The 26,393-nt window shown below is 37.4% G+C and overlaps 2 protein-coding genes and 1 pseudogene across 2 annotated transcripts; all 3 read right to left on the reverse strand.

Annotated features, from left to right (window-relative positions):
• Positions 1-218: 218 nt before the first annotated feature.
• On the reverse strand, positions 219-3,564 carry LOC103955614 (endo-1,3;1,4-beta-D-glucanase). The gene is given in 8 exon segments (XM_009367513.3): positions 219-734; positions 815-915; positions 1,253-1,342; positions 1,507-1,597; positions 1,914-2,034; positions 2,620-2,641; positions 3,221-3,280; positions 3,283-3,564. Coding segments are annotated over 8 exon segments (705 nt in total). The 5' UTR covers positions 3,362-3,564; the 3' UTR covers positions 219-593.
• Positions 3,565-3,854: 290 nt separating this feature from the next.
• On the reverse strand, positions 3,855-6,932 carry LOC103955613 (endo-1,3;1,4-beta-D-glucanase-like). The gene is made up of 7 exons (XM_009367512.3): positions 6,653-6,932; positions 6,063-6,084; positions 5,449-5,578; positions 5,050-5,140; positions 4,770-4,859; positions 4,525-4,625; positions 3,855-4,230 (listed from the first exon to the last, which is right to left on the reverse strand). Exons 1-7 carry the CDS (start codon positions 6,798-6,800, stop codon positions 4,090-4,092), a joined length of 723 nt encoding a protein of 240 aa, XP_009365787.2. The 5' UTR covers positions 6,801-6,932; the 3' UTR covers positions 3,855-4,089.
• A 5,040-nt stretch (positions 6,933-11,972) lies between these two features.
• LOC103955656 lies at positions 11,973-26,169 on the reverse strand (annotated as a pseudogene).
• Between the last annotated feature and the right edge of the window lie 224 nt (positions 26,170-26,393).

The raw sequence follows: 26,393 nt of genomic DNA on the forward strand, positions 1-26,393 counted from the left end.
AATTTCAATGCATTTAATTTTCTTGTACAATGAAAAATCTGATTTTCTTAGGCTTTTTTTTTTCCTTTCTCATTTCTCATTTTTGAATTCATTTTCAGTGATGTGGGTATGGGATGAAGTTTCAAACATACTCCCAATTTATGGAAAAATAGACGGCATTAATAATAAGGACCACTGGTGCAACACATTGTTAAGTTCGAGGAGTAAAGAAACTAATATCAGAGTTCAAGGATTAAAATTTAACTAGAGGTAAAGTTCAAAGATCATTACTACAATTAAGTCTTATAGATAATATTACTTCTCTAAAGTATACTAAAGAAGAAATAAGAGAATTTTAAACCGCGATACAGTGGGTTGAACATAAATAAAGACTGCAATCCATCACTCGCCAAAGCTGAATTATTGACTTAAGTATATGGGTTGAGATAAGTGTTTGAACACGGGAAGTTGTGGGTTTAAAAAAAAAAAACTCTAGTCACCAGGACAATTCACAACTTATAGATAAAAAGCAGTTGATAAGAGGATTTAAGGTACTCCAAACTACCTGCGTCTTCCCAAGTGACGATAAAACACTTCAGCATTGATGGTTCCAGTCACTTGACATGCTCCAAGAACCACCCCAACAAATCTTGATGAGCCTCCTCAGCCGCCTTGACAGCCGCCTCGTCTTCATCGTCATACCTCGATGTCCACCCGTGTGCCACCTTCGGGAATATCTTCACATGGCTTTTAATCTGTGATTCCATTACACAGACAGTCACTTATAAGGAGTCTGCATTGATCAAAATCAATATCAATGAAGGGGTATTCCTACCTCAGGTTTTGCAGTTAAAACCTCTTCAAATTGTTTGATGACTTCGGGTGGATACATCTCATCAATCTCAGCTCCGAGTACAGAAATCGGAACCTTAACCGCTGAAAGTAGTACCGGGAACAGATCAATAATCCGACACAAAATACTATCGTTATTTCTTGAAAGAATTGTAATGCCACATTTTGTCTCTTCCTCTAAAATCTCCATACTCGAAACAATAATTAGAGTGCTATATTTAGACCATTTAAATGTGTAGAAAATTTTCACTGCCAAAATCCCCCACAACCATTTTTTCATACCGTGCAGCCATGAGATGTGGCGGCCAGGGCTGCGCAGGCGTCGCGCAACACAGGTTTGTTGTCGTTTTTAAATTTTTCTGTGGGAACAGAGAGAAGTGGGTGTGGAGAAACATTTTGGCTGTAAATACAGAAAACGTACCCTTGATATCATCCAGACTGACAGATGAAGGATGACACGGAACAGCAGCTTGGATAAAGTCATGCTTCGCAAGATCAACGACACCCTTGGCTAAGAACAGCACAAATAATTCAAATGTCATATGTAACAACCTATGCCGTAACGAATTGAGCAGGAAAATGAGCACTTACTGGTATGAGACATTGTTAAACTGGAAGAGTACTAATGAACCAGTAAACAGATATACATAACGGAGAGCAGGAAAATGAACTCACCGCCCCAACAGAAGCCTGCAGCACCAATTGCAGAAACACCTTTACTTCTTAAAGCTTCAATGACCAGTTTTGCATCTTCGATTGTTTTTTCCTATCGACATGAAAACAAGAGCTCACAAGCTAAGTTTCAGCAGCATTCATGCACTAGACAATTCCATATCAAATTTTAAAACACCAATATATAAGGTCCTTGGACTTTTTGCCACAATAGTCGAGAGGCGGAAACATCCTATAGTTCAAGACCATATGAAGCCCAAAACAACAACACTGGGACTGCCAAGCTGAAATGAAAATGTCTCCCAAGGTCTAAATAAATTCACGAATCACATACATACAGATACTTGTGAAAGGACTTATATTAAACAAACAAAATATTTAGAGATCTGCATCAAAACAAAAGAACCAACCGGTGCATGAGCTTTTTTCCAAACGGGTATAGAGGCACGGTCCCAATTAAAAGGGTCTCCGTTCAAGAAGTCTGGGAGCACAACAATGAACCCAGCAGCTGCAATTTTGTCTGCAAGCTTCCTTTTGAAGAGAAGGGCAGGTCGCATTAGTTAAACGTATATGACAATGTGACAATCTCGCAAAATTAATAGTGATACAGGTGAAAACCACAACCGTTCTTCTAAACAACAACTTCTGGTGTTGGAAACTAGAAGGGCCCGACCAACTGTCATTTACAATTGTACAGAGCTGACACTAAAAAATGGAAACGAGAAGAGAAGGGCAGGTGGCATTAGTTAAACGTATATGACAATCTTACGAAATTGATAGTGATACAGGTGAAAACCACAACTGTTCTTCAAAACAAGAACTTCTGGTGTCGGAAACTAGAAGGACCAACTATCATATCTCGACAGCGTCACGAAAAGGGCATCAGAACAGGTATTTGATATAAAATCCGATTCAAAAAGTAGTTACATTAGACCTATTATAGCCTTATTTTTTTATTTATTTTTTTTCCCTTGAGGATTAATGTAACTTTGAGTATTTAATTTCAAAAGTGTTCTCCAAGTCATCCAAGAAAAAGCGACTCGAAAGAACTTATCTGCCAAGCTATTCAAAACAAATGAATTAACAGTAGAAAACAGATGTGGGAATGAGTCATACCTAGCCTTTGGAGCTTCATATCCTGCATGGCCAAACAAAATGTAACATTAACAGGTGGTTTTCTGATAGAACAGCAATGCAATCAACTGTATAGCAGAGACATGGTTTGAAGGATCGAATATCAATTACGCTATTCGAATTCCCAGTTGGAAGCAAACTGGGAAAGAAAGAACAACAATCATGCAAAAACAGAAGAAAGAAATAACAGAAACTGGGGAACAAGTAAATAGTTGATCAATTAATCAAACATATGCACAAAGCCAAAAGGAAAAGGAAAATGTAAAAACTGATTCCTCCATCAATTAATCAAACATATGCAAGAGTGTCAAAGATTTTAGAGAGCCCATTACTAACACATCGTAACACAGATAGTAAGATAGACAAGACCTCGATATAATTAGATATACAACCACCAATATATATAGGTTACATTAATTTTGTCAATTTTCCGACGTGAGATTCTTGCACCCATTAATTTACACAAGCTAAAAACACACACAGACAACTCTAGCTCACAAACTCAAATCATAACCTGAACAAAAAACGCAAACTTTAGAAACAAGTAAAAAAAGAAAGACTTTTGGAGTGGTGGGTAAAATACCAAAAGCGTCATGGACGAGAAGAACTGAAAGCCTGGAGTCAGGGGAGCCGGTGACATAGGACCGCCGAGCTTTTCGACGTGGCCGGAGCCGCTGGACGGGTTCAGGGCTGGTGGGTTTGAGCAGCACTCAGAGCTTGCCATGATTTCTTTGTTTTTTTTTCTTCTCTGAATTCACAAACACACACACACACTCTGTCACTGTTTGATTGAGCTGGGGGAAATTATTTACTGGTAAATAAAAAGTTTGGAAATTTGGACATGGTGAGTAGATTTATCGGAATTTGACATTAGGTACTTAATCATTTATTCAATTCTTTATTTTTTAGATTCCAAGGCCGTGGCACTCCACTAAGACACTCGACTGACTATTGTCTTTATTTTTTAGATGACGGAAGGAATGACCTAAAGCCTAACGCCAAAAGTTCGGGCGAATACGTAATAGCCGCAGTCCAAGACTCCAAGGCCGTGGCACTCCAAGGCAGACTGAGTATTGTTCAACTTGAGAGTTACTCGCATTTCTCAACTATCTAGAAAATATCTCTCGTATTATAGAAAACCGTTTAACGTGTGGTTTTGTTCCGATAATTAGTTTAAAATAACAAAAAAAATTTACTTTATGATGCACTAATCAACATCATCAAACGTGTGAACATGAATTATACCACTCAGCAAATTCCAAACCTTTAAAGAACCACATTGTTCTCAAACCTCTACTCTTCCAAGCGACAAATTTACACACAAATATTGGCATATAAAATTGCAGACATTGTTCTGATTCATAGTAAATAGAATGCAGTTGGTACGATAAGGTTCAAATTATTCTTGTCATTCACAGAAAATAGAACGCTTCACAGTAATGACGATACCATTCACTTGACATGGTTCAAGAACCACTCCAATAAGTCTTGATGAGCCTCCTCGGCAGCCTTACAAGCTGCTTCATCTTCATCGTTGTACCTAGTGGTCCACCCGTGTTCCACTTTTGGAAATATCTTCACACGGCTTTTGATCTGTGATTCCATAAACCAAACTGTCATTCCAAATACATAAACGCGAAACGTTGAAGAAATAGAGCCACATTAAGAAGGTAGAATATCTAAGCATAATATATGAGCCCTTGAACACCTTTGGTTTTGTAAGGGCAAGTTCGACCTATAATCCGTGACATATTTCTACCAATAACCCATGACAGAATGAGAACGACTAAACCCGAAGTCATCTCAAGGGCTAAAAGGATGTCCATGATTAAAATCAACAACTACATTGAAATCATTGAAAAGTGTTTGGATCAAGATATTTCCAACCTCAGGTTTTGCAGCTAAAGCCTCCTCAAATTGTTTCACGACTTCAGGTGGAGACATATTATCAATCTCAGCACCAAGTATTTGAGTGGGAACCTTAACCGCTGCAATTTAGTTCCAGGAATAAATCAATAAACTCAGGCCGAACGGATTTTATTTTTCTATTTACACTTTCTTATCGTAAATGATAGAAAACTTAGGTATGTGTTCGTTTAAATATTTCTTGAAATTAAACAGTGAAATCGTACCCTTGATATCATCCAGAGTGACAAATGAAGGATGACACATAGCAGCAGCTTGGATAAAGTCATGCTTTGAAAGTTCAACGACAACCTTGGCTGAAAACAGCACAAATGATTTAATGTCAACGGAAGCATCCCATCGGTTGAACTAATAAATTAAGGATGACAAGCAATACGAAAAGAAACAAAAATTGTGGAAATACAAGACATTCTATTAAACTGAAAAAGCAACTAATAAATTATAGAATAAAGAGAAGAATCCACCAGAAGGGGAAAATGAGCTCACCCCCATAACAGAATCCTACAGCACCGACTGCAGAAATACCTTTACTTTTTACAGCTTCAAGTACTTGTTTTGCATCTTCTAATGCTTTGTCCTGTTTAGAAGCGAAACATTTTAACAATACTTGCACAATCAACAGTTCGGATATAAAACACCACAAAATCAGGTATTTTTTCGGGTCAGGGGTGGAAACGATCATATAAACTTTAAGAACAACAATAATTGGACCTCCAAGCTGAAGCTACACGCATCTTCAACTTAAAACAGCCCCAAAACGAGAATTACACAAAAGCATCATAACATTTTATGTGAATTTAAGAATCACAAAGGGATACTTGTAAAAGTATTTCAATTATAAATCAGTAAACAATTTCTTGATCTCTGCATGATAAGAGAACCAACCGTTCCATGATGTTTTATCCAGCCAGGGAAAGCGGCAAATCCCTCCTCTCCGAGTACAAAAGGGTCTCCGTAAAAGAAGTCAGGGACCACAACAAAAAAGCCACCAGCTGCAAGTTTGTCTGCCAGCTTCCTTCAAAACAGTAGGTGGCATTAGTTGAAGGGTACATAAGATTATGAGAACACGCAAATGATATAGTGATTGATCAAGTGAATAACACAACTGTGCTTCGATTTTTTTTTTAATGATGTTGGAAACTAGAAGGATAAACTATCCCAGTCTATCTTTCTAGATCGCATAGACTCGGATCAAAATACAGGAGGTGATCTTCTAAGCATAAGGAAATACCATTTTCAAAAGTAGGGAGCTCGACAGTTGCTACGTCCAATATATATGATCTTAAACTAATGGTTGTAACTACTTGAAAATTTAGTTGCAGGTAACCTATTACAATCTTTCTGATTCTTTCCCTTAACGACAAGTAATTATTTCAAAGTGTCCACCAAGACATCAAGCAGGTTCAAATTCACGAAAATTGCAATTCAGAGAACTAATCCATCACACCGTGCAACATAAATAAAGGAGCTGTAGCAAAACAGATATGCAACAGTCATACCTCAAGTTTGGAGCATCATATCCTGCACAGAACAATAAACATGTTAAATTAACAGTGATGTGTTGATACAACGTCATAGACTCATACGAAGCAATTTTACAGTACTGATCGAAAATCAGTTATTTCACCCGAACGGGGAAGGAACAGAAACAGGAGAAAGAAACACAATAAAGGGCAAACAAACTATGCTATGATATGACATACGGTTACAAAGATCCTCCTTATTATGACTGAGGCTAGATTATCATCAGTCAACCAAAACATATTTATAGCACCTATTAACATTTTCTTCCAAACTATGATATTTTCCACTTAGCGGGGTATTTCGGCTAAACTATACAATAGGTCTGCCATAATAATTAAGTATCAAACTCTAATATTGCTAGACTGTAGTATTAGTGACATAGCACGAATTAACATAAACACCCTAAAAATCTATACCCTTTAAACAAGAATCACATACAGACCAATCAAAACACAATAAAGAAACTAAACCCATGCCATAAAATGGAAAGAAAAAAAAATTGCAGAAAATACTGAACCAAACTAAAAAGCAGAGATTTTTGAAGTGGTGGGAGTTGGGAAAGTACCAAAAATATCAGAGACGAGAAGAACGGCGACCTTGGAGTCAGGGGAGCCGACCAGATAGGTGTCGAGACCGCTTAACTTCTCAACGTGACCGGAGCCACTCGATGGGTTCAGGGTTGGTGGGTGGGAGCAGCACTGAGGGCCTGACATTTTTGTTTTTGTTTTTTTTTTTCTCTGAAACAAACACAGAGTCTGCTAATCTAATCCGGCCAAATGGTTCATAAGGTGGTTAGGAACAGATTGTGTGAGACAACGGGAGGCAGATTGTCTGCCATCTGTTTGGGTCTCCTTCTTATCCCTTCGTGGTTAGTGAAGGGATGGGAAGGGCACCCAAATATGAGCGCACACAATCTGCCTCCGAGACAAAGAGTTGAGTTGACTCGTTGACTAGTTGATTAGAAGGAAAGGTTAGGATTTAGGGAGGGAGAGGAACCCTAATCTTATATTCTCACCTATTGTAGGCATATTTGATTGAACTAATCTAAGGGATTAGAGAGAGAGGGGCCAGCGGTAGCTAGAGAGAAGAGAGAGTGATTTAATTGTGAGCTGTTTGTATCAAACCATTGTGTTTTTATTTATAGTAGTAGGATATGAAAAAACCTTATCCTTTTTAGATTACAACTCTTAATAAGTAATCAACTCCTAATAAGAATATAAGAGATATTCCTAAATTTATTAGGATTTACACAATCACATTATTATTCTAAATATCACTGCAACATCACCCATATTTTAATACTAATTTTTATCCTTTTGTAAGATTATTTCTTATATACTAAAACTTAAACATGGTGGGTACTGTGGATGACCAGTCCGAGTACAGAGTTGAGGGTCTGCCACGTGGCAGGTAGTGAGAGGAGGAGAAGTTTAGAAAATCTGGAAAGGGGATTCTAATTGGGTGGATAGGGGACCAAAATGCAAATTTCATAAAACTCTAGGGGAAAAATTATGAAAGTACAATTATTTGGGGGTGGGGTTTAACATGTGATTTAAAATACATGTTGGATTGTTTATGAAATGCGAGGGCTAGTAGTGGACGGTTAACCCATTGTCATGGGGATTTGTTTGTTTCGATATTGTTTCATTTCTCGCTTTGTTGACCCGTTCTAAATTTAGTACTTGTGCTTTGTTTCATTTCATTCAGCCTTTGTAAATTGAGCACTTGATTCATGTTTTGTTTCTTCGAGCCGTTGTTAAGTTCTTGGACTTCCGCTCGGTTTCGTTGAGTGGTCTGAAATAAGGTTCCGTTGAGTGGTCTAGTTCCTTGCTCTGTCTAAATTCCGTTGAGTGGTCCGGTTCCTTACTCTGTCTAAATTCCGTTGAGTGGTCCGGAATCCCTCGAGCTCTGTGATTCTGTTGAGTGGTTCGGAAATGTATCATGCCTTGGATTTCGTTGAGTGGTCTGATATCCATTGTACTCTGCGATTCCGTTGAGTGGTCTGGAATCATATCCACTCGAATTCCATTGAGAGGTTCGGAATCCCTTCTACTTTACGATTCCGTTGAGTGGTCCGAAATCTTATCTTGGTTTGGATTCTGTTGAGTGGTCCAGAATCCCGTTTGGTATTTTGGTTCCGTTAAGTGGTCCGGAACCCAATATTGTTGGATTTCGTTGAGTGGTCACATTCTTCAGAGATGTAGGCTTTGATCAAACTGTGTCGCTCTAGCCCTACATTTTGGTGTATTGCATATGTTATTGATTGATGTGATTGTAGAACGGTGTTGGAAAGCACATGTGTGTGTGAATGGTATGATGACAACTCTTGTTTGGCTTATGGTTGATGTGTAGTGTGGTACCCTATATTTTTCACTAGGAAGTATTTTATGAAAAGTTTAGAGTTTAACAAATGATGAATTACGAATGACTTGATCCCTATTTAGGGTACATAAGTAGTCTAACGAGAAGGTTAGATGCAGCCAATCCGAATCATGAGTTGTACTTTGTCCATATCTCGGAGACTGAGTATGTTAGATATACAAGTACTTGGTGACGTCACGTGTCGATCCTGAACGTACGTTGGGATCAGGGCGTGACAAAATGTAACATGAACAAGTAGTTTGCTGATAGAAAACCAGCAAGCAACTGTACAGTAGAGACATGGTATGAAGGATTGAATATCAATTACGCCTATTCGAATTCCAATTGGAAGCAAACTGGGAAAGAAAGAACAACAATCATGCAAAAACAGAAGAAAGAAAGAACCGAAATTGGGGAACAAGTAAATAGTTGATCAATTAATCAAACTTATGCACAGCACCCACAAAGCCAAAAGGAAAATGAAAATGTCAAAACTGATTCCTCCATCAATTAATCAAACATATGTAATGGGGTCTAGGGGTATTCAATCAAGATTTTAAGTGATTATCTGAAATTCAATGTGTATTCAATCATGATTTTGCCTCTCAAATCCCTTTTTTTCATCGACAGGTAGGGTGAATTCCAAGGTTCCTTATTCCGGTTATAAAGCGGAAGAGGAGGGAGAATGGGCACAGCCCCAGCAGCAGCCCGCGTTTTCGACCCGAATCATGGAGACCTCCACCAGGTTTTCGAGCTCAGGGGGAGGAAGGGAAAGTTTTCAGGTGAAAAAAGGCGATATATGGTCTCAAGCAGTCTCCTCGGGCTTGGTTCGAGATATGAAGTTTGGTTATGACGAAGATCGATGGGTTTCCAGAGAAGCAATGCTGATCATTCCGTGTTCATAAAAAGGAGAAAAAAGGAAACTACTGTTCTCCTAGTGTACTCAGTTTAGAACTCTAAATTAACCAAATTTATATATTAGTAAGAACTGCATCCCTTAATTATGTGCGAGGAATTTCCCTCTGGAAGCGGGTTAGTTCCCGAAAATGCTCGTTAAAGTTGGGGCTAAAAATCTTTCTTGAGATAGTTTATTAAAATCCTTATAAATCTGAATGTATTCAATTACGATTTTAAAGAAATTTATAACATTCTAGGTATATTCAATTATAATTTGATTTTAAAGAATTTCAAAAAGTTGAGGAATTAGAGAGAATTTGAGAGATTTTGTAATGTATTTTAAGCATCCACAAATCTCATCTCTCCTCATGAGATTTCGGGAGAATTGAATCAAAATTTTACATGAAATCTCTATAAATCAACCCATAAAAATCTATATAAATCTATTGAAATCTCTTCAATTTCCAATTGAATACACCCCCTAAGTGTTAAAGATTTTAGAAAGACGAATCAGCAGTCCGTTGCTGACACACAGTAAAACAGATAGTAAGATACATACAACCTCGATATAATTAGAAGTAAAACCCCTCAATGTATGTAGGTTAGATTAATTTTATCAATTATCTGACATGCGATTCTTGCACCCATTAATTCACACAAGCTAAAAACCAGTACCCATTAAGCTAAAAACACACACAGACAACTCAAACTCACAAACTCAATCCATAAACTGAACAAAAAACGCAAACTTTTGAAACAAGTAAAAAAGAAATACTTGGAGTGGTGGGTAAAGTACCAAAAGCGTCATGGACGATAAGAACTGAAAGCTTGGAGTCAGGGAGCCAGTGACCTAGGAATCGAACCCGCCCAGCTTTATGACATGGCCGGAACCGCTGGACGGGTTCACGGCTGGTGGGTTTGAGCAGCACTCAGAGCTTGCCATGATTTCTCTCTTCTTCTTTTTTCTTCTCTGAATTCACAAACACAAACACGCTTTGTCAGTGTTTGATTGAGCTAGCACAGCTTTACAGAGGGGAAATAATTCTCTGGTAGGTAAAAAATTTGGGAATTTGGACATGGTCAGCAGATTCATCGGAATTTAATATTTGTTAATTTATTCAAAGCAGTACAACAGGACAGTTGATTGACTTGTGCATATTGAGCAGTTACTCACATTTCTCAACTATTCAGAAAATCTGTCGTATTACAGAAAAATCGCTTAATGTGTGGTTTTAAAATAACAAAATTTATTTATTTTATGATGCCCTAATCAACATAATTAAAGGTATGAGCATGAATTATACCACTCACCAAATTCCAAACTTCAAAGCACCATATTATTCTCAAACCTCTAGTCTTCCAAGCGACAAATTTTACATACAAATATTTGCACATAAAAATACAGGCATTATTCTGGTCCACTGTAAATAGGTTGCAGTTGATACGATACAATAAGGTTCAAATTATTCTAATATATCAGAAAATGGGCATTTTGATATAGGCGTCTCATTTTTTTTTATTTTTTAAACTAAACATACACTCCTTTTGAAAATTTGATCAAACATTTTCCTAAAATTTTGGTTATTAATTTCATTTTTTCACATAATTTCAATTTTATTTAGAATTTTAGTTTTTTCACGACTTTTTCTGGACATTTTGTTATTTTTTATTCTATTCCTCTTATCCTTGTATTTATGCAATTATTATCCATCTCTATGCATTTTTTTTATTGTTTGTTATAATTTTACTTTTTTTTTTTTTGTGAATATAGTAGAATATTTATAAAATAAAAATTGTCAGATTTTATTATTCAGAAGACCCAACACATAATAAAGATTTTTTTGATTATATAGCTACGTCTAGTTACCTATAATATGGACACATTTAGTTTTATAGTGGATTTGATTTTTTGTATTTCTCAGTACATTTGAAATGTAAATGTACCAAAATGATTATCTAATAGAGACATATGGTTTTGTGGTACATTTGTGATTTTTTGTTCATTTGTTCATTTGGTATTTTGGTACATTTGGAATCTAAACGTATCAAAAGGGTGACAATGAGCACACTTGGATTTATGGTACATTTGAAATTTTGGTACATTTGGTTTCTCTGTACATTTGAAATCTAAACGTACCAAAAGGGTTACATAACAATGGGTACATTTGGTTTTATGGTACATTTGAATTTTTGGTACATTTGGTTTCTCAGTACATTTGAAATTTAAACGTATCAAAAGTCGATATTTTTGTTCTCAAATGTACCATAAGTTTTAAGTATATTTTTTATATATCTATACGTGAAAAAATATGTATTGAAGACTTTTTATTGAGACATTTTTAATAGAAAGAGATTTTTTTTTTAATACTGATAATAAGGTAATGAGGAATTAGTTAATTAATTTTTTATTTTATTTAAAAAAAATGTCATTTAATGCGTAGAAGGGGATTGATGAAATTAAATTCCTACATTATAGGCAATTAGTTGTTAAGCTACCTTATGCCTCTATATAAATGCATTTAAATTAATGACATGGAAATTAAATAAATGGAAAATTATTGAGGTTGCAATTGAACAAAGCACCTTAAAGGAATAAATGTTTAATCTAACAACTATAGAAAAGATGTAGAACATTCTAATTTTCTCATCAGAAAGCCACTTTAGAGTAAAGAAGGTTCAAGAACCACTCCTTCAAATCTTCATAAGCCTCCTCGGCAGCCTTACAAGCTGCTTCATCTTCAACGTTGTACCTTGTGGTCCACCCGTGTTCCACTTTCGGGAATATCTTCACTTGGCTTGTAATTTGTGGGTCCATAAAAACAAGAGTCATTCCATATATATAACGTGCAACATAGAAGAACCCAAGTCACATTAAGAAGGTAGAATGTCTAAGCATAGTACATAAGCTCTTAAAACACCTTTGGTTTTGTACGGGCAAGTTCGACCTATATTTAGTGACATAGTTCTACCAATAACCCATGACAGAATGAGAACGACTCAACCCGAAGTCATCTCAAGGGCTATAGGGATGTCCATGACTAAAATCAACAAATACATTGAAATCATTGGAAGAGTCTTTCAATCAAGATATTTCCTACCTCAGATTTTTCAGCTAAAGCCTCCTCAAATTGTTTCACGAGTTCAGGTGGAGACGTACCATCAATCTCAGCTCCAAGTATTTGCGTGGGAACCTTAACCGCTGCAATTTAGTTCCAGGAATATATCAATTAACTCAGACCAAACTGGTTTTATTTTTCTATTTACACACTTAGAGCAAATAATAGAAAACTTAGGTATGTGTTCGTTTAAATTAACACCTACACTAATTAGCTAAGTATTTCTTGAATATTAAATATTGAAATCTTACCCTTGATATCATCCAGAGTGACAAATGAAGGATGACACAAAGAAGCAGCTTCGATAAAGTCATGCTTTGAAAGTTCAACCACAACCTTGGCTGAAAACAGCACAAATGATTCAATGTCAACCGAAACATTTTCCCATAAGTTGAAGTTGAACTAATAAATTAAGGATGAACAATCCGGAACATAAATTATCGAGTAAAGAGAAGAATCCACCAGAAAGGGAAAATGAGCTCACCCCCATAACAGAATCCTACAGCACCAACTTTAGAAGCACCTTTACTTCTTAAAGCTTCAAGTACTGGTTTTGCATCTTCGAATGCTTTGTCCTGTTTAGAAGAGCGAAACATTTCAACAATACTTGCACAGTCAAGCTGGAGCCACACGCATCTTCAATTTAAAACAGCCCCAAAAAGAGAATTTCACAATGAGAATCTTAAAACATTTTATATGAACCAACCGGTGCTTGATGTTTTATCCAGCCAGGGAAAGCGGCAAATCCTTCCTCTCCTAATTCAAAAGGGTCTCCGTAAAAGAAGTCAGGGACCGCAATAAAAATGCCAGTAGCTGCAAGTTTGTCTGCAAGCTTCCTTCAAAACAGAAGGCAGGTGGCATCAGTTGAAGGGTACATAATTGTGAAAACACGCACATAATATAGTGATTGATCAAGTAAATAACACAACTGTGCTCCGAAAAAAAAAATGATGATGTTGGGAACTAGAAGGATAAACTATCCCAGTCTATCTTTCTAGATCGTATAAACTTGGATCAAGATGCAAGAGATGATCTTCTAAACATAAGGAAATACCATTTTCAAAAGTAGGGACCTCGATAGTTGCTACGTCCGATATATGATCTTAAACTAATGATTGTAACTATTTGAAAGTTTAGTTGCACGTAAACCTATTATAATCTTTCTGATCCTTTCCCTTAACGATAAGTAATTATTTCAAGGTGTCCATCAAGACATCAAGCAGGTCCAAAATCACGAAAAATGCAATTCAGTGAACTAATCCATCACACCCTACAACACAAATAAAGTAGCTGTAGCAAAACGGATATGCAACAAGTCATACCTCAAGTTTGGAGCCTCATATCCTGCATAGTAAAAGAATTACACTCGATACTGAGCTTGTATTGATTTCTTGTTTATATAGATCTTTACAAGTGTAATGATTCCATAGTTATCTGCTTTGATTGTTGTGGCGGGAACTGGGCTTTTCAAAAGTGGTTTATCACACCCCCGCAAGTTGAGCGGTCGCCGGCGAACGGAAAGCTTGGAGAGAAGATAATTAAAACGACAAGTGGACAATCCTTTAGTCAGGAAATCTGCAAGTTGATCTTGCGCCTACTTGCAACTCTCGGCGTGTGACCTCTTCTCGAATATAATGATAATCAACTTCCACATGTCGTGTTCGAGCATGAAAAATTGGATTGGAAGCCAGGGAGATTGTAGAAATATTATCACACCACACTTTTGGAGGAGAAAGCTGAAGATGCAGATCTTTGAACAACTTTTGAAACCACGAAATAGTGGCTGCAATGATAGCGAGTTGGCGATATTCAGACTCCGTGCTTGAGTGAGACACTCCTCTTTGTTTCTTGGAACTCTAGGACACAAGGTTGGAACCAAGACAAATACAATACCCGTTAGTGGATTTGCGATTGTCAGGGTCCCCGGCATAGTCAGAGTCAACAAAAGCAATGAGTGTGAGAGGTCCAGGTTTCTACACTAACCCATGATCAGGAGTGGACCTTAAATAATGAAGAATGCGTTTAACATCAATCTAGTGTGTAGTGGTAGGTTTATGCATGAACTAACAAACCTGATTAACAGAAAATGCGATATCAGGATGTGTGAAAGTGAGATATTGAAGAGCACCCACCACACTCCTGAATTCGGTGATGTCCTGTAAAGGTTCCCCATCGTACATATTGAGACGTTTGCCACTAATGGCAGGAGTGGAGACAGGTTTGCAATCCACCATATTTGTACGTTTGGGCAAATCCAAAATATACTTGGACTGAGAAAGATGAATACCATTGCTAGAGCGATTAACCTCCATGCCCAAGAAATAATTCAAAGAACCAAGATCTTTCGTAGAAAATGCCGAACCCATGTCCTGGATCACACGGTTAATACATTGTAGATCGTTGCCTATTATAAGGATATCATCAACATTGATTAATAAGTAAGTGCAAATTAATCCTTGACAGTACACAAAGAGAGATGAATCTGCTTAGGAAGCCACAAAACCAAGGTGTTCCAACTTCCAGGTGATTAGAAAAACATTGAAACCAGGCCCTAGGGGCTTGTTTAAGTCCATACAATGAACGTCGCAATTTGCAGACATGAGTGGGAAATTGTGGATCAACAAAACATGTGGATTGTTTCATGTAGACTTCATCAGATAATGAATCATGTAGAAATGCATTCTGAAGATCTAGTTGCCGTATTGGCCATGAAAATTGAACAGCAAGAGCAATAATCATACATATGGTAGAATGAGTCACCATGGGGTTAAAAGTTTCTCCATAATCAGGTCATCTCCAACCGAAGAGTCCAGAGGACCAGAGGGCCAAAGCGTCGAAAATAGCCTAAAAATTGTCTCCAACCGAGGGCTAGGCCAGAGGGCTGTGGAATATGAGAGGGCCCCACAGAATTGGAGAGGGCTACCCAGAAAAATCATCTTTCTTGTTAGTTATAACTGACAGGAATGCTTAAGAAAAAAATTCAAATGCAATGGCTAGCTGACTTCAACTAGACATTGCATTTGATTTTATTTTTATTTTTATTTTTTACAGTTTTATTATTATTTTTATTTACAAAAATTTTCCTATAACTTCTAATTTTCATATTTTTTTTTAAATTCTATTTTTTTCCCTATAACTTTTATTTTACAAAATTTGTTTCATATTTTTTTTAAATTCTATTTTTTCCTATAACTTCTATTTCACAAAATTTGTTTTATTTTATTTTAAATTCTATTTTTCTCCTATAATTTCTATTTCACAAAATTTGTTTCATTTTTTTTTCTATAACTTCTATTTTACAAAATTTGTTTCATATTTTTTTTTAAATTATATTTTTTCCCTATAACTTCCTAAGCCATTATACAACATTAAATTAAATTAAGTAACATGAAACAACATTAAACAATATGAAACAACATTAAATAACATTAACCAACATACAAATTATACAACATAAAAAAAAAAACATTTAACAACATGAAACTTAAACAACATTTTAAAAAACATTTAACAACATAAAACATAAACGCCTACTCCATGCTTCTTTTGGCCCAAAGATGTGCAACAAGATCATGTTGTAGGTACTTATTTGTGGTAGGAGAATGTATCATTCTATAGCGCCTCATGTACTCATTTATAGAGATACTACCGGTTCTTGGATTGAAATGCAAATTAGGCCCATCATATATTTTTGCATGAGCCTTTCTTGACCTATTTGGATCTTCTTGGTCGTCATCGGACTCTCCATCAATATACCCATCTTGCTCATCCTCCACTATCATATTGTGTAATATGATGCAAGACATCATGATGGAGTCCAAATTTTCTCTACTCCACCCTCTTGCCGGTTCGCTGATGATCTTCCACCGTGCTTGTAGAATACCGAAAGCTTTCTCAACATCTTTCCGATATACCTCTTGGTGTAAGGTAAACAACTTTTCTGCGTCATTCCTAGGGTTTGGGATTGCTTGGACAAGTGTCGCCCACTTTGGGGAGATGCCATCTGCCAAGTAATACCCCATATTGTATTGACAGTTGTTGATATAGAAGTCAAGTTGAGGTGCTTTACCTTCTGTCAAGTTATTGAAGAGGAGTGAATGCCCAAGAACTGTAATGTCATTTTGGGATCTAGGGACTCCAAAGAAAGCATGCCAGATCCATGTGTCATAAGAGGCAACCGCCTCTAACACAACAGTTAGCTTTCTCGACCTTCCGCTAAAGCCTCATTGCCATCCAATGGGACAATTCTTCCAATCCTAATGCATGCAGTCTAATGACCCTATCATGCCCAGAAACCCACGGTCTTCAGCTTTGAGAAAGAGTCAATTCAGATTTTCTTGATTTGGCTCGCAGAGGTACTCGTTTTTCTAAACCTGAACAATTGTGTCACATAATTGTTCAAGAGTATCAAGACATGTAGACTCAAACATACCATGGGTTTCATTCATCGAATCAGCTTGGGAGCCATAGGCCATCAATCAGAGTGCAACAGTAACCTTCTAATGAGGTGAGAAACCAGGGCAGCCTGCTCTGTCCCGCTTCTGTCGAAAGTATGGATTGAACTGCTGGACATCACAAAGTAAACGCTCGAAGACATGACGCCTCATCAGGAAGCGACATCTGAAATCCTCTTCTATGTACACCGAGTTAGGCTTGAAGTAGTTGTTCATCAGATTGGCATGCGACATCATTCTGTTTCGTGGTTTGTAAGAGCGACCAGCAATAGAGCCACCCCATTGAGGTTGTTCCTTAGTTGGCTAACACACCACGGCCGCAGCCATGGTTACTGCTCTGTTTTGTTTATTACGCCTTACTTGAACTTCTTCATCAAACTCCTCATCTTCTCGTCTCATTTGTGCCCAATTTGCTTCCAATTTGGAATTGGATGAGGACCCCCAGTTGGAATCCAAAGAGGATCCAAAGTTGGAATTCATTGCAAACTTGAATTAAAAAAGATTGAATTCAAAGTTGTGTGAATTATAGCCCAATATCCACCCTATTTATAGCAAAAGAAAATTTCAAATCTGACGGCTAGCTGACTCACTAAGCCGTTGGATTTGAATTTAAGTTATAGTTTTTAAATAATAAATTATGTTTGGCCCTATGACCCTTTGGCCCTCTGTTGGAGACAGAGGCAAATATGACCATGTACTGTTCATTAAAATATTAGTTTCTTGAAGAACCAGATGGATAAAACGAGCCCTCTGACCAACCCTCAGTTGGAGATGGCCTCAAGTCGTGGTTGCTGATGAAAACCATTTGCCACAAAATGAGCCTTAAACCTATCAATAGACCCATTAGGCTTACGCTTAATTCAAAAAACCTATTTATTCGGAAGGACATTCATGGAAGAGTGATAGGGCACCAATAAGCATGTGCCAGCACGCTGTAGTTCATTAAATTCATCAGCCATGGCAATTCTCCATTCCTGAAATTTATTAGCTTGACTATAACATGTAGGTTCTGACGAGGGAGTGATGGTGGAGGTATGGGCTTGACTATAACATGCCGAGTCTGATGAAGGAGTCATGGTGAAGGTATGGACATATTTAGGGTTACGTTTGTAGGTGCCAGCTTTGGTGCATGTGACCATGGTATGGACTGATGTGGATCCTAAAAAGGCTAAGGGTGCAAAAGGAGGGGATGGTAGTGGGATAGGGGGTAGGTTCTAAAGGTATACAAATGGAAAAACACATTGGAGTTAATGGTTGTGGGGTAGAAACTGATGAGGTTAGGTGGGTTGTTGAGATAGAGTTTGAGTGGGTAAGGGAAGTTGGAAATGGTGTAGGGATATGAACTGGCAGATGTGATGGTGAATTAAAAATTAATTCAAGTGACCTAAGTGCAATAGGACTATTATCATGCAGAGAGGATGCTATAGGAGTAACACTGGAGTTTTCATGAAATGGAAAACTATTTTCATCAAAAACAACATGCTTGGACATGAACACACGACCCGAGGATGGGTCAAGACACCTATACCTTAATTGATGTTGTGAATAACCTAGAAAAATACATTTCTTGGAACGAAAGTGTAATTTATTTGGCATGTATGGACGCAAATAAGGAAAGCAAGCACACCCAAAAATCTTAAAAAAATCATAGGATGGTTCTCGATGAAATAACTTTGTGTAGGGAGAAGTTAATTTCAAAACTTTGGTTGGCAATCTATTAATCAAAAAATTGGCAGTATGGAGAACTTCAGCCCAATAAGATTGAGGCATTGAGGCATGAGCAAGAAGAGTAAGGCCAATTTCAACCAAATGACGATATTTTCGTTATGCCATAACGTTTTGTTCAGGATGATGAGGGTATGTATATTGATGATGAATGCCATGTGTTTCTAAATACTCTTTGAAAGTTTTGTTTATATATTCTCCACCACCATCCGTTAGAAAAGTTTAAATTTTTCGTTGAAATTTATTCTCCATTTCAGTTTTAAATTTAACAAATGTCGAGAACACATCAGATTTTAATTGTAAAGGATATAACCATGTATAACGTGAATAATCATCAATGAAGATCACATAATATCGATATCTAGAAATGGACAAAGTTGGGGACGTCCATACATCCGAATGAATAAGTTGTAAAGGAAAATTTGAAATTGATGTTGCTAATGAAAAGGGCAATTTCTTGCTTTTGCCCAGAGGGCATGAATGGCATACAAAATGGAAATGGTGCCTAGTAAGAGGCACTTTACTAGTTGAAACTAAATGCTTTAAAATAAATGTGGATGGATGACCAAGTTGAAACATGACTCTGGAGAACCAGCTGCCAACACCGAAGTTCCAGTTGCACAGAGAGAAAAGTTTGAAGCATATGTAATGCATGAAAGATGCCAAGGCTTTCTCAAAAATTCAAAACGAAGTCACTGGCAACATTTTTCCAAGAATCATAAGAGCCCAAACAGCAAAAAAAGCGTGGGAGATATTAGAAAAGGAGTTCCAAGGTGATAGCAAGGTAAAAGCCATCAAGCTCCAGACGTTGCGCAGAGAGTTCCACAATTTGAAGATGAAGGAATCAGAATGCATCCAAGACTACTTTTCCAGAGTTGTTAAAGTGGTGAATCAAATTAGAACACTTGGAGAATAGATGTCTGACCAGCAGGTTGTTGAGAAGATCTTGATCAGCTTGCCAAAAAATACGATTCGATTGTTTTGGCCATTGAAGAGTTGAATGACCTCACCACTTTATCACTAGAGCAATTGATGGGTTCTCTAAAGTCTTATGAGCAAAGAAGGCTGAGACGAAATAATGAGCAGTATCTTGAAAGTGCTTTCCAATCGTAGTTCACATTCAAATCCAAGAAGTTCTTCAAGAAAAGCAATGCTCGAGATGACCAGCAAAGCGGGGAGCAAAGAAGATGGAAGAAATGTGAGTCTAGCAGAAGAGATGATGCCGAAAGCAACAAAGGTAATAAGCCTTTTTGCAAGGTTTGTAACAAAAGTAACCATGATACAGCTAATTGTATTAACCGTGGGAAGCCAAATGTCATTATTGCAACAAATTTGGACATTTTGAAAAGTAATGCAGATTCAAGAATTCTAATCAAGCAAATTTTGCGGAGAAGGATGATGCAAAACAAGGAATATTATTTTAAGCTAGTCAATCAAAATCTGGAGAAGGAAATAATGTTTGGTACGTGGATAGCGGTTGCAGCAATCATATGACATCAAATGAAAAATTATTTGTTGATCTGGACACATACATTACTCCAGAATAAAGATGGAAGATGATTATTATCACCAAGCATTGGGGAAAGGCACTGTTCCTGTCCAAACAAAAAGGGGAGTCAAATATATCCGTGATGTTTTGCTTGTTCCAAATATAGCTCAAAATTTATTAAGTGTTGGGGAACTTATGCGAAATGGCTACAAAGCTGTTTTCAAAGATGTGGATTGCATTATTTATGACAAGAAGGATAATGAGCAGCTCATTGCATCAGTTCTGATGGAGACAAATCAAACTTTTCCCCTTTCAATGCATTGTGGAAATGAAGTTTTTTTGAAGGTTGATGTTGTGCAAGCAGCACCGTAATTCACTCCCAAGTCACAACACGTGGAGAGCAAAGGCACCGCTGGAACTTGTGCATACCGATATTTGTGGCAAAATGCCAATTTCTTCCTTAAGCCAACATAGGTACTTTCTTATGTTCATTGATGATTTTTTGAGGATGACATGGGTTTACATTTTGAAGGAGAGATCAGAAACTTTCACTATCTTCAAACAATTCAAAGCTTTAGTAGAAAAGCTAAGTTGTTGCAGCATCAAAATCGTTCGATGTGACAGAGGATGCGAATATACCTCTCATGAATTTGAAGACTACTGCAAAGATGAAGCCATTTGGAAGCAATTGACAGCATGGTATAGTCCCCAGCAAAATGGGATTGCCAAAAGAAAGAACCAAACAATCGTGGAGATGGCTAGATCCAGGATGAATGAGAAAGGGCTACCAAAAAGTTTTTGGGCAGAAGCTGTGTATACAGCAGTATACATTCTTAATAGATGTCTAACCAAAGTCGTAAAGAACAAAACTCCATTTGAAGCTTGGAGCGGATTCAAACCTTCAGTGAGTCATTTCAAAAATTTTGGCTGCATTTGTTATGCTCATATTCCTGCTAAAAAGAGAACTAAGCTTGATGAAGAAAGCCAAAAATGTATCTTTCTTGGCTATTGTTCCAGCACCGAAGGTTATGAGCTTTATAATGTTGAAACTAAGAAATTGATTGTGAGTAAAGATGTCATTTTTAATGAAAAAACTAGTTGGGATTGAAATGAAAATAAAGTGCAGGAGATGCCATATGCAATTGTGCAAGAAGAAGGTGAAATTCCAAGAGAACAACAGCAAGAAGAAGTCACGCCTCAGACTCCAATAGTTGCCGAAAGAAGAAGTTCAAATGATGCTAGAAGCAGTTCGAATGCAGAACCTGTTTCTCCAAACTACTCTTCATCAGAAAGTCCTCCATTAAGAACTCGGAGTTTGCAAGAAGTGTACGAGATTTGCAATTTCATTGGTGTAGACCCGGAAAGCTTTGAAGAGGCACAAAATCATGAAATATGGGTGAAAGCCATGAAGGAGGAGATAAGAATGATCGAGAAAAATCAAACATGGGAGTTGGTTGATTATCCACAAGATGGAGATGTCATAGACGTGAAGTGGATTTTCAAGAAGAAATTCAATCAAGATGGGAGCATTCAAAAGCACAAAGCTAGGATCATGGCAAGAGACTTTACTCAAAAGCTAGGTATTGATTTTTCTGAAACCTTTGCTCCAGTTGCACGATTGGAAACTGTTAGAACTTTGATTGCTCTTGCTGCTCAAAGGAATTGGTTGATTTATCAACTTAATGTGAATTCTGCATTTTTGAATGAAGTGTTGGAAAAAGAAGTTTACGTTAAACAACCCCTAGGTTTCATGCTTGAAGGGGGAGAAGACAAAGTTTACAAGCTAAAAAATGTCCTTTACGGGTTAAAGCAAGCACCTCGAACATGGTATGCTGAAATTGATAAGTATTTTGCCAAGCCGAAAAGAGCCAAAGTGAGCCTACACTCTATGTTTTGAAGAGAGGAGCTTCCATTCTCATTGTTTCCTTATATATGGATGACTTAGTCTTCACTAGAAATAGTCAAAGTTTATTACAACAGTTCAAGAAAGATACAATGAGCACCTATGAGATGAGTGATCTAGGTTTGCTTCATTATTTCTTGGGAATTGAAGGGGGAGAAGACAAAGTTTACAAGCTAAAAAAGGCCCTTTACGGGTTAAAGCAAGCACCTCGAACGTGGTATGCTGAAATTGATAAGTAATTTGCCAAGCGTGGTTTTGAAAATAGCCAAAGTAAGCCTACACTCCATGTTTTGAAGAGATGAGCTTCCATTCTTATTGTTTCCTTATATATGGATGACTTAGTCTTCACTGGAAATGATCAAAGTTTGTTACAGCAGTTCAAGAAAGATATGATGAACACCTATGAGATGAGTGATCTGGGTTTGCTTCATTATTTCTTGGGAATTGAAGTTTCTCAAACCAAAAATGGGATATTTATTTCTCAAAAGAAATAGGTAGAAAATCTGCTCAAGAAGTTCAATTTGTCTGACTGCAAAACAGTAGCTACTCCTTTGATGCCGAATGAAAAGATGAAGAAATGTAATGATGCAAAGAAAGCTGATGCCACAAAGTATCAAAGTTTGATCGGTAGTCTTTTATATCTCACTGCCACTAGGCCAGATATCATGTTTGCTTCAAGTATGTTTTCAAGATACATGGAGGAACCAAGTCAGCTTCACTTTGGTGCCGGAAAAAGAGTGTTAAGGTATGTGTAGGGCACGGTTGACTATGGAATTATATACAAGGATTAAGCACGAAGTTCAAGGCTCATCGGGCACACCGATAGTGATTGGGTTGGATGTCTTGATGATATGAAAAGTACATCGGCCTACGTTTTCTATCTTGGCTCAAGGATATGTTCTTGGCGTACGAAGAAACAAAGTGTGGTGGCACAATCATCTGCTGAAGCAGAGTATGTGGCAGCAGCAAAAGCAGCATCTTAAGCCGTATGGCTTCAAACAATTCTTGAAGATATCAAAGAAAAGCAAGAAGGAGGCACTGTATTGTACTGTGACAACAAGTCAGCCATTGCAATTGGAAAAAATCCAGCCAATCATGATCGTACAAGCACATGGCAGTCAAATATCATTTTGTCAGAAAAGCTGTTGAGAATAAAGAAATTCAGTTTAAATATTGCCGAACGGATGAGCAGCTAGCAAACTTACTCACCAAGGCACTTCTGAAAGAAAAGTTTTGCTACCTCAGAGAGCTCATTGGAGTTGTGAAGAAAGTGCATTAAGGAGGAGTGTTGGAATTAATGCACTATCCTAAATGCTAAGACTCTAGACATTCCCAAGAACAATTATTCTTGCGCTACCCTAAATGTTAAGACTCTAGACATTCCCAAGAACAATTATTCTAGAGTGATTGTATTAGAGTTCCTAGCCTATGTCTGTTAAGTTATCTAGGAAGAACTCTCTAGTACTTTGTATTCTCTTTATATAGCCTTTGGCATATCATTTTGTATCAAGAGAGTTACAGTAAGAAGTTACAATAAGAAGTAATACAAGAGCTCTGCTGTAGCAACTCAGATTTCCCATAAACTTGTTAAGTATTTCCATCCCTCTACACTTACTACATGCCAAGCTAAAATGAAAATGTCTCCCAAGTTCTAAGAAATTCACAAATCACATACATACAGATACTTGTGAAAGGACTTATATTACAAACAACCAAAATATTTAGAGATATGCATCAAAACAAAATAACCAATCGGTGCATGAGCTTTCCTCCAAACGAGAATAGAGGCATGGTCCCCATTAAAAGGGTCTCCGTTGAAGAAGTCTGGGAGCACAACAATGTGTTGTGCTAGGATAGCACCAAACCAATTGAAACCAACTCAAGCTAACCCACAGATAATATATCAAATGAAATGCAAGAACAAAATATAAAAGACACTAAGATTTTAACGAGGTTCCTCAACAGTTATGTAACTAGAGTACATCATCAAAACAGTAAGAGCCCACCCAATACTCCACTATCAACCAAATGGGAGTTTACAAAATGTTGGTAATCTCACAACCCAAATCCCAATACACTCAAAAGCTTTCACTCACCAAAGAAACAAATAGAGAAACAAATATAATGAATAGTTTCTTCTTTATACAAAGCTCAAAGCTATTACAACAAATATAACTTTAATTGAGTGAGTGCTAACCAAATGAGAGGAGCACACTTTCTTCTTCTCTCCAAAAAAGGGGCTGCGACACTCTTTTTTCGTTCTCTTACCGTTTGGTACGTGGGACGGGACGGAACAGAGTGGGACAATGCGTTCCGTCCCACGTTTGGTGCGCCTAAAACGGGTGGAACGAGTTTTGGGTGAATTTTCGTTCCACCTCACCCCCTAGAACGACTCGTTCCACATCCGTGGAACACAAAATTATAACCTCTTCGTCTCCTTCTTCTTCCTCCTTGTTTCCATCCGAGGGCATCTTTGCTCCCGCTCCGTTCCGTTCCGTCCCGTCCTGTCCCGTTCCGTCCCGTCCCATTCCGTTTCGTCCCGTCCTGTCTGCATACCAAACGATACCTTTCTGCTGCTGAAATTCTGCTCAAACAAAAGGCAGCAGATGCTGCCAATTAAAACCCTAGGCCACCTCACGTGGCTCTCACATGGGCTAAATAAAAGGGCCCATTCAATTGGGCTGCTGGAAAACATAAAGGCCCACTGAAATTTGGCCACATGTTCAACACAATGAACCCATCAGCTGCAATTTTGTCTGCAAGCTTCCTTTTGAAGAGAATGGCAGGTCGCATTAGTTAAACGTATATGACAATGTGATAATCTCGCAAAATTAATGGTGATATAGGTGAAAACCACAACCGTTCTTCAAAACAACAACTTCTGGTGTTGGAAACTAGAAGGGCCCGACCAACTATCATTTACAATTGTACAGAGCTGACGCTAAAAAAATGGAAATGAGAAAAGAAGAGTAGTTAAACATATATGACAATCTTACGAAATTAATAGTTACACAGGTGAAAACCACTAACTGTTCTTCAAAACAACAACTTCTGGTGTTGGAAACTAGAAGGACCAACTATCATTTATAATTGTACAGAGTTGATACTAAAAATACAGGTGGGGATTTTGAAAGCGTCACGAAAAGGGCATCAGAACAGGTATTTGATGTAAAATCTGATACAAAATGCAGTTACATTAGACCCATTATAGCCTTTTTTTTCCCCTTGAGGATTAATGTAACTTTGAGTATTTAATTTCAATAGTGTTCTCCAAGTCATCCAAGAAAAAGCGACTCGAAGAACTTATCTGCCAATCTATTCAAAACAAATGAATTAGCTGTAGAAAACAGATGTGGGAATGAGTCATACCTTGCCATTGGAGCTTCATACCCTGCATGGCCAAACAAAATGTAACATTAACAGGTGGTTTTCTGATAGAACAGCAATGCTATCAACTGTATAGCAGAGACATGGTTTGAAGGATCGAATATCGATTACGCAATTCGAATTCCCAATTGGAAGCAAACTGGGAAAGAAAGAACAACAATCATGCAAAAACAGACGAAAGAAAGAAAAGAAATTGGGGAACAAGTAAATAGTTGATCAATTAATCAAACATATGCACAAAGCCAAAAGGAAAAGGAAAATGTCAAAACTGATTCCTCCATCAATTAATCAAACATATACAAGTGACAAAGATTTTAGATGGACGAGCCAGTAGCCCATTACTAACACATCGTAACACAGATAGTAAGATACATACGACCTTGATATAATTAAAAGTAGAACCAGTCAACATATATCAGTTATCCGATGTGAGATCTTGCACGCATTAATTCACACAAGCTAAAAACCAGTACCCATTAAGCTAAAAACACACACAGACAACTGAAACTCACAAACTCAAATCATAAGCTGAACAAAAAGCGGAAACTTTAGATACAAGTAAAAAAAGAAAGACTTTTGGAGTGCCAGTGGTGGGTAAAGTACCAAAATCATCATGGACGAGAAGAACGGAAAGCTTGGAGCCAGGGGAGCCAGTGACATAGGTATCGAAACCACCGAGCTTTTCGACGGGCCGGAGCCGCTGGACGGGTTCAGGGCTGGTGGATTTGAGCAACACTCAGAGCTTGCCATGACTTCTTTCTTTTTTTCTCTTATTAATTCACAAACACAAACACACTCTAGTATTTATCAAATATAGCCAAATATTAGTCTTTAATTTTAAAAATGTCAATTTCTCATAAAACTTTTCAAATATATCCAAAATTTTACTTAAATAGACACAAATACCCTAAAATTTTAAAATCAAATAAACTAAAAAAATCAAAACCCTATATGATAAATTTGTGACGTCAAAA

Source organism: the organism of the source record quoted next, unplaced genomic scaffold (genome assembly GCF_019419815.1).
Source record: "Pyrus x bretschneideri cultivar Hongxiangsu unplaced genomic scaffold, Pyrus_bretschneideri_v1 Contig6, whole genome shotgun sequence".
Taxonomy (NCBI): domain Eukaryota; kingdom Viridiplantae; phylum Streptophyta; class Magnoliopsida; order Rosales; family Rosaceae; genus Pyrus; species Pyrus x bretschneideri.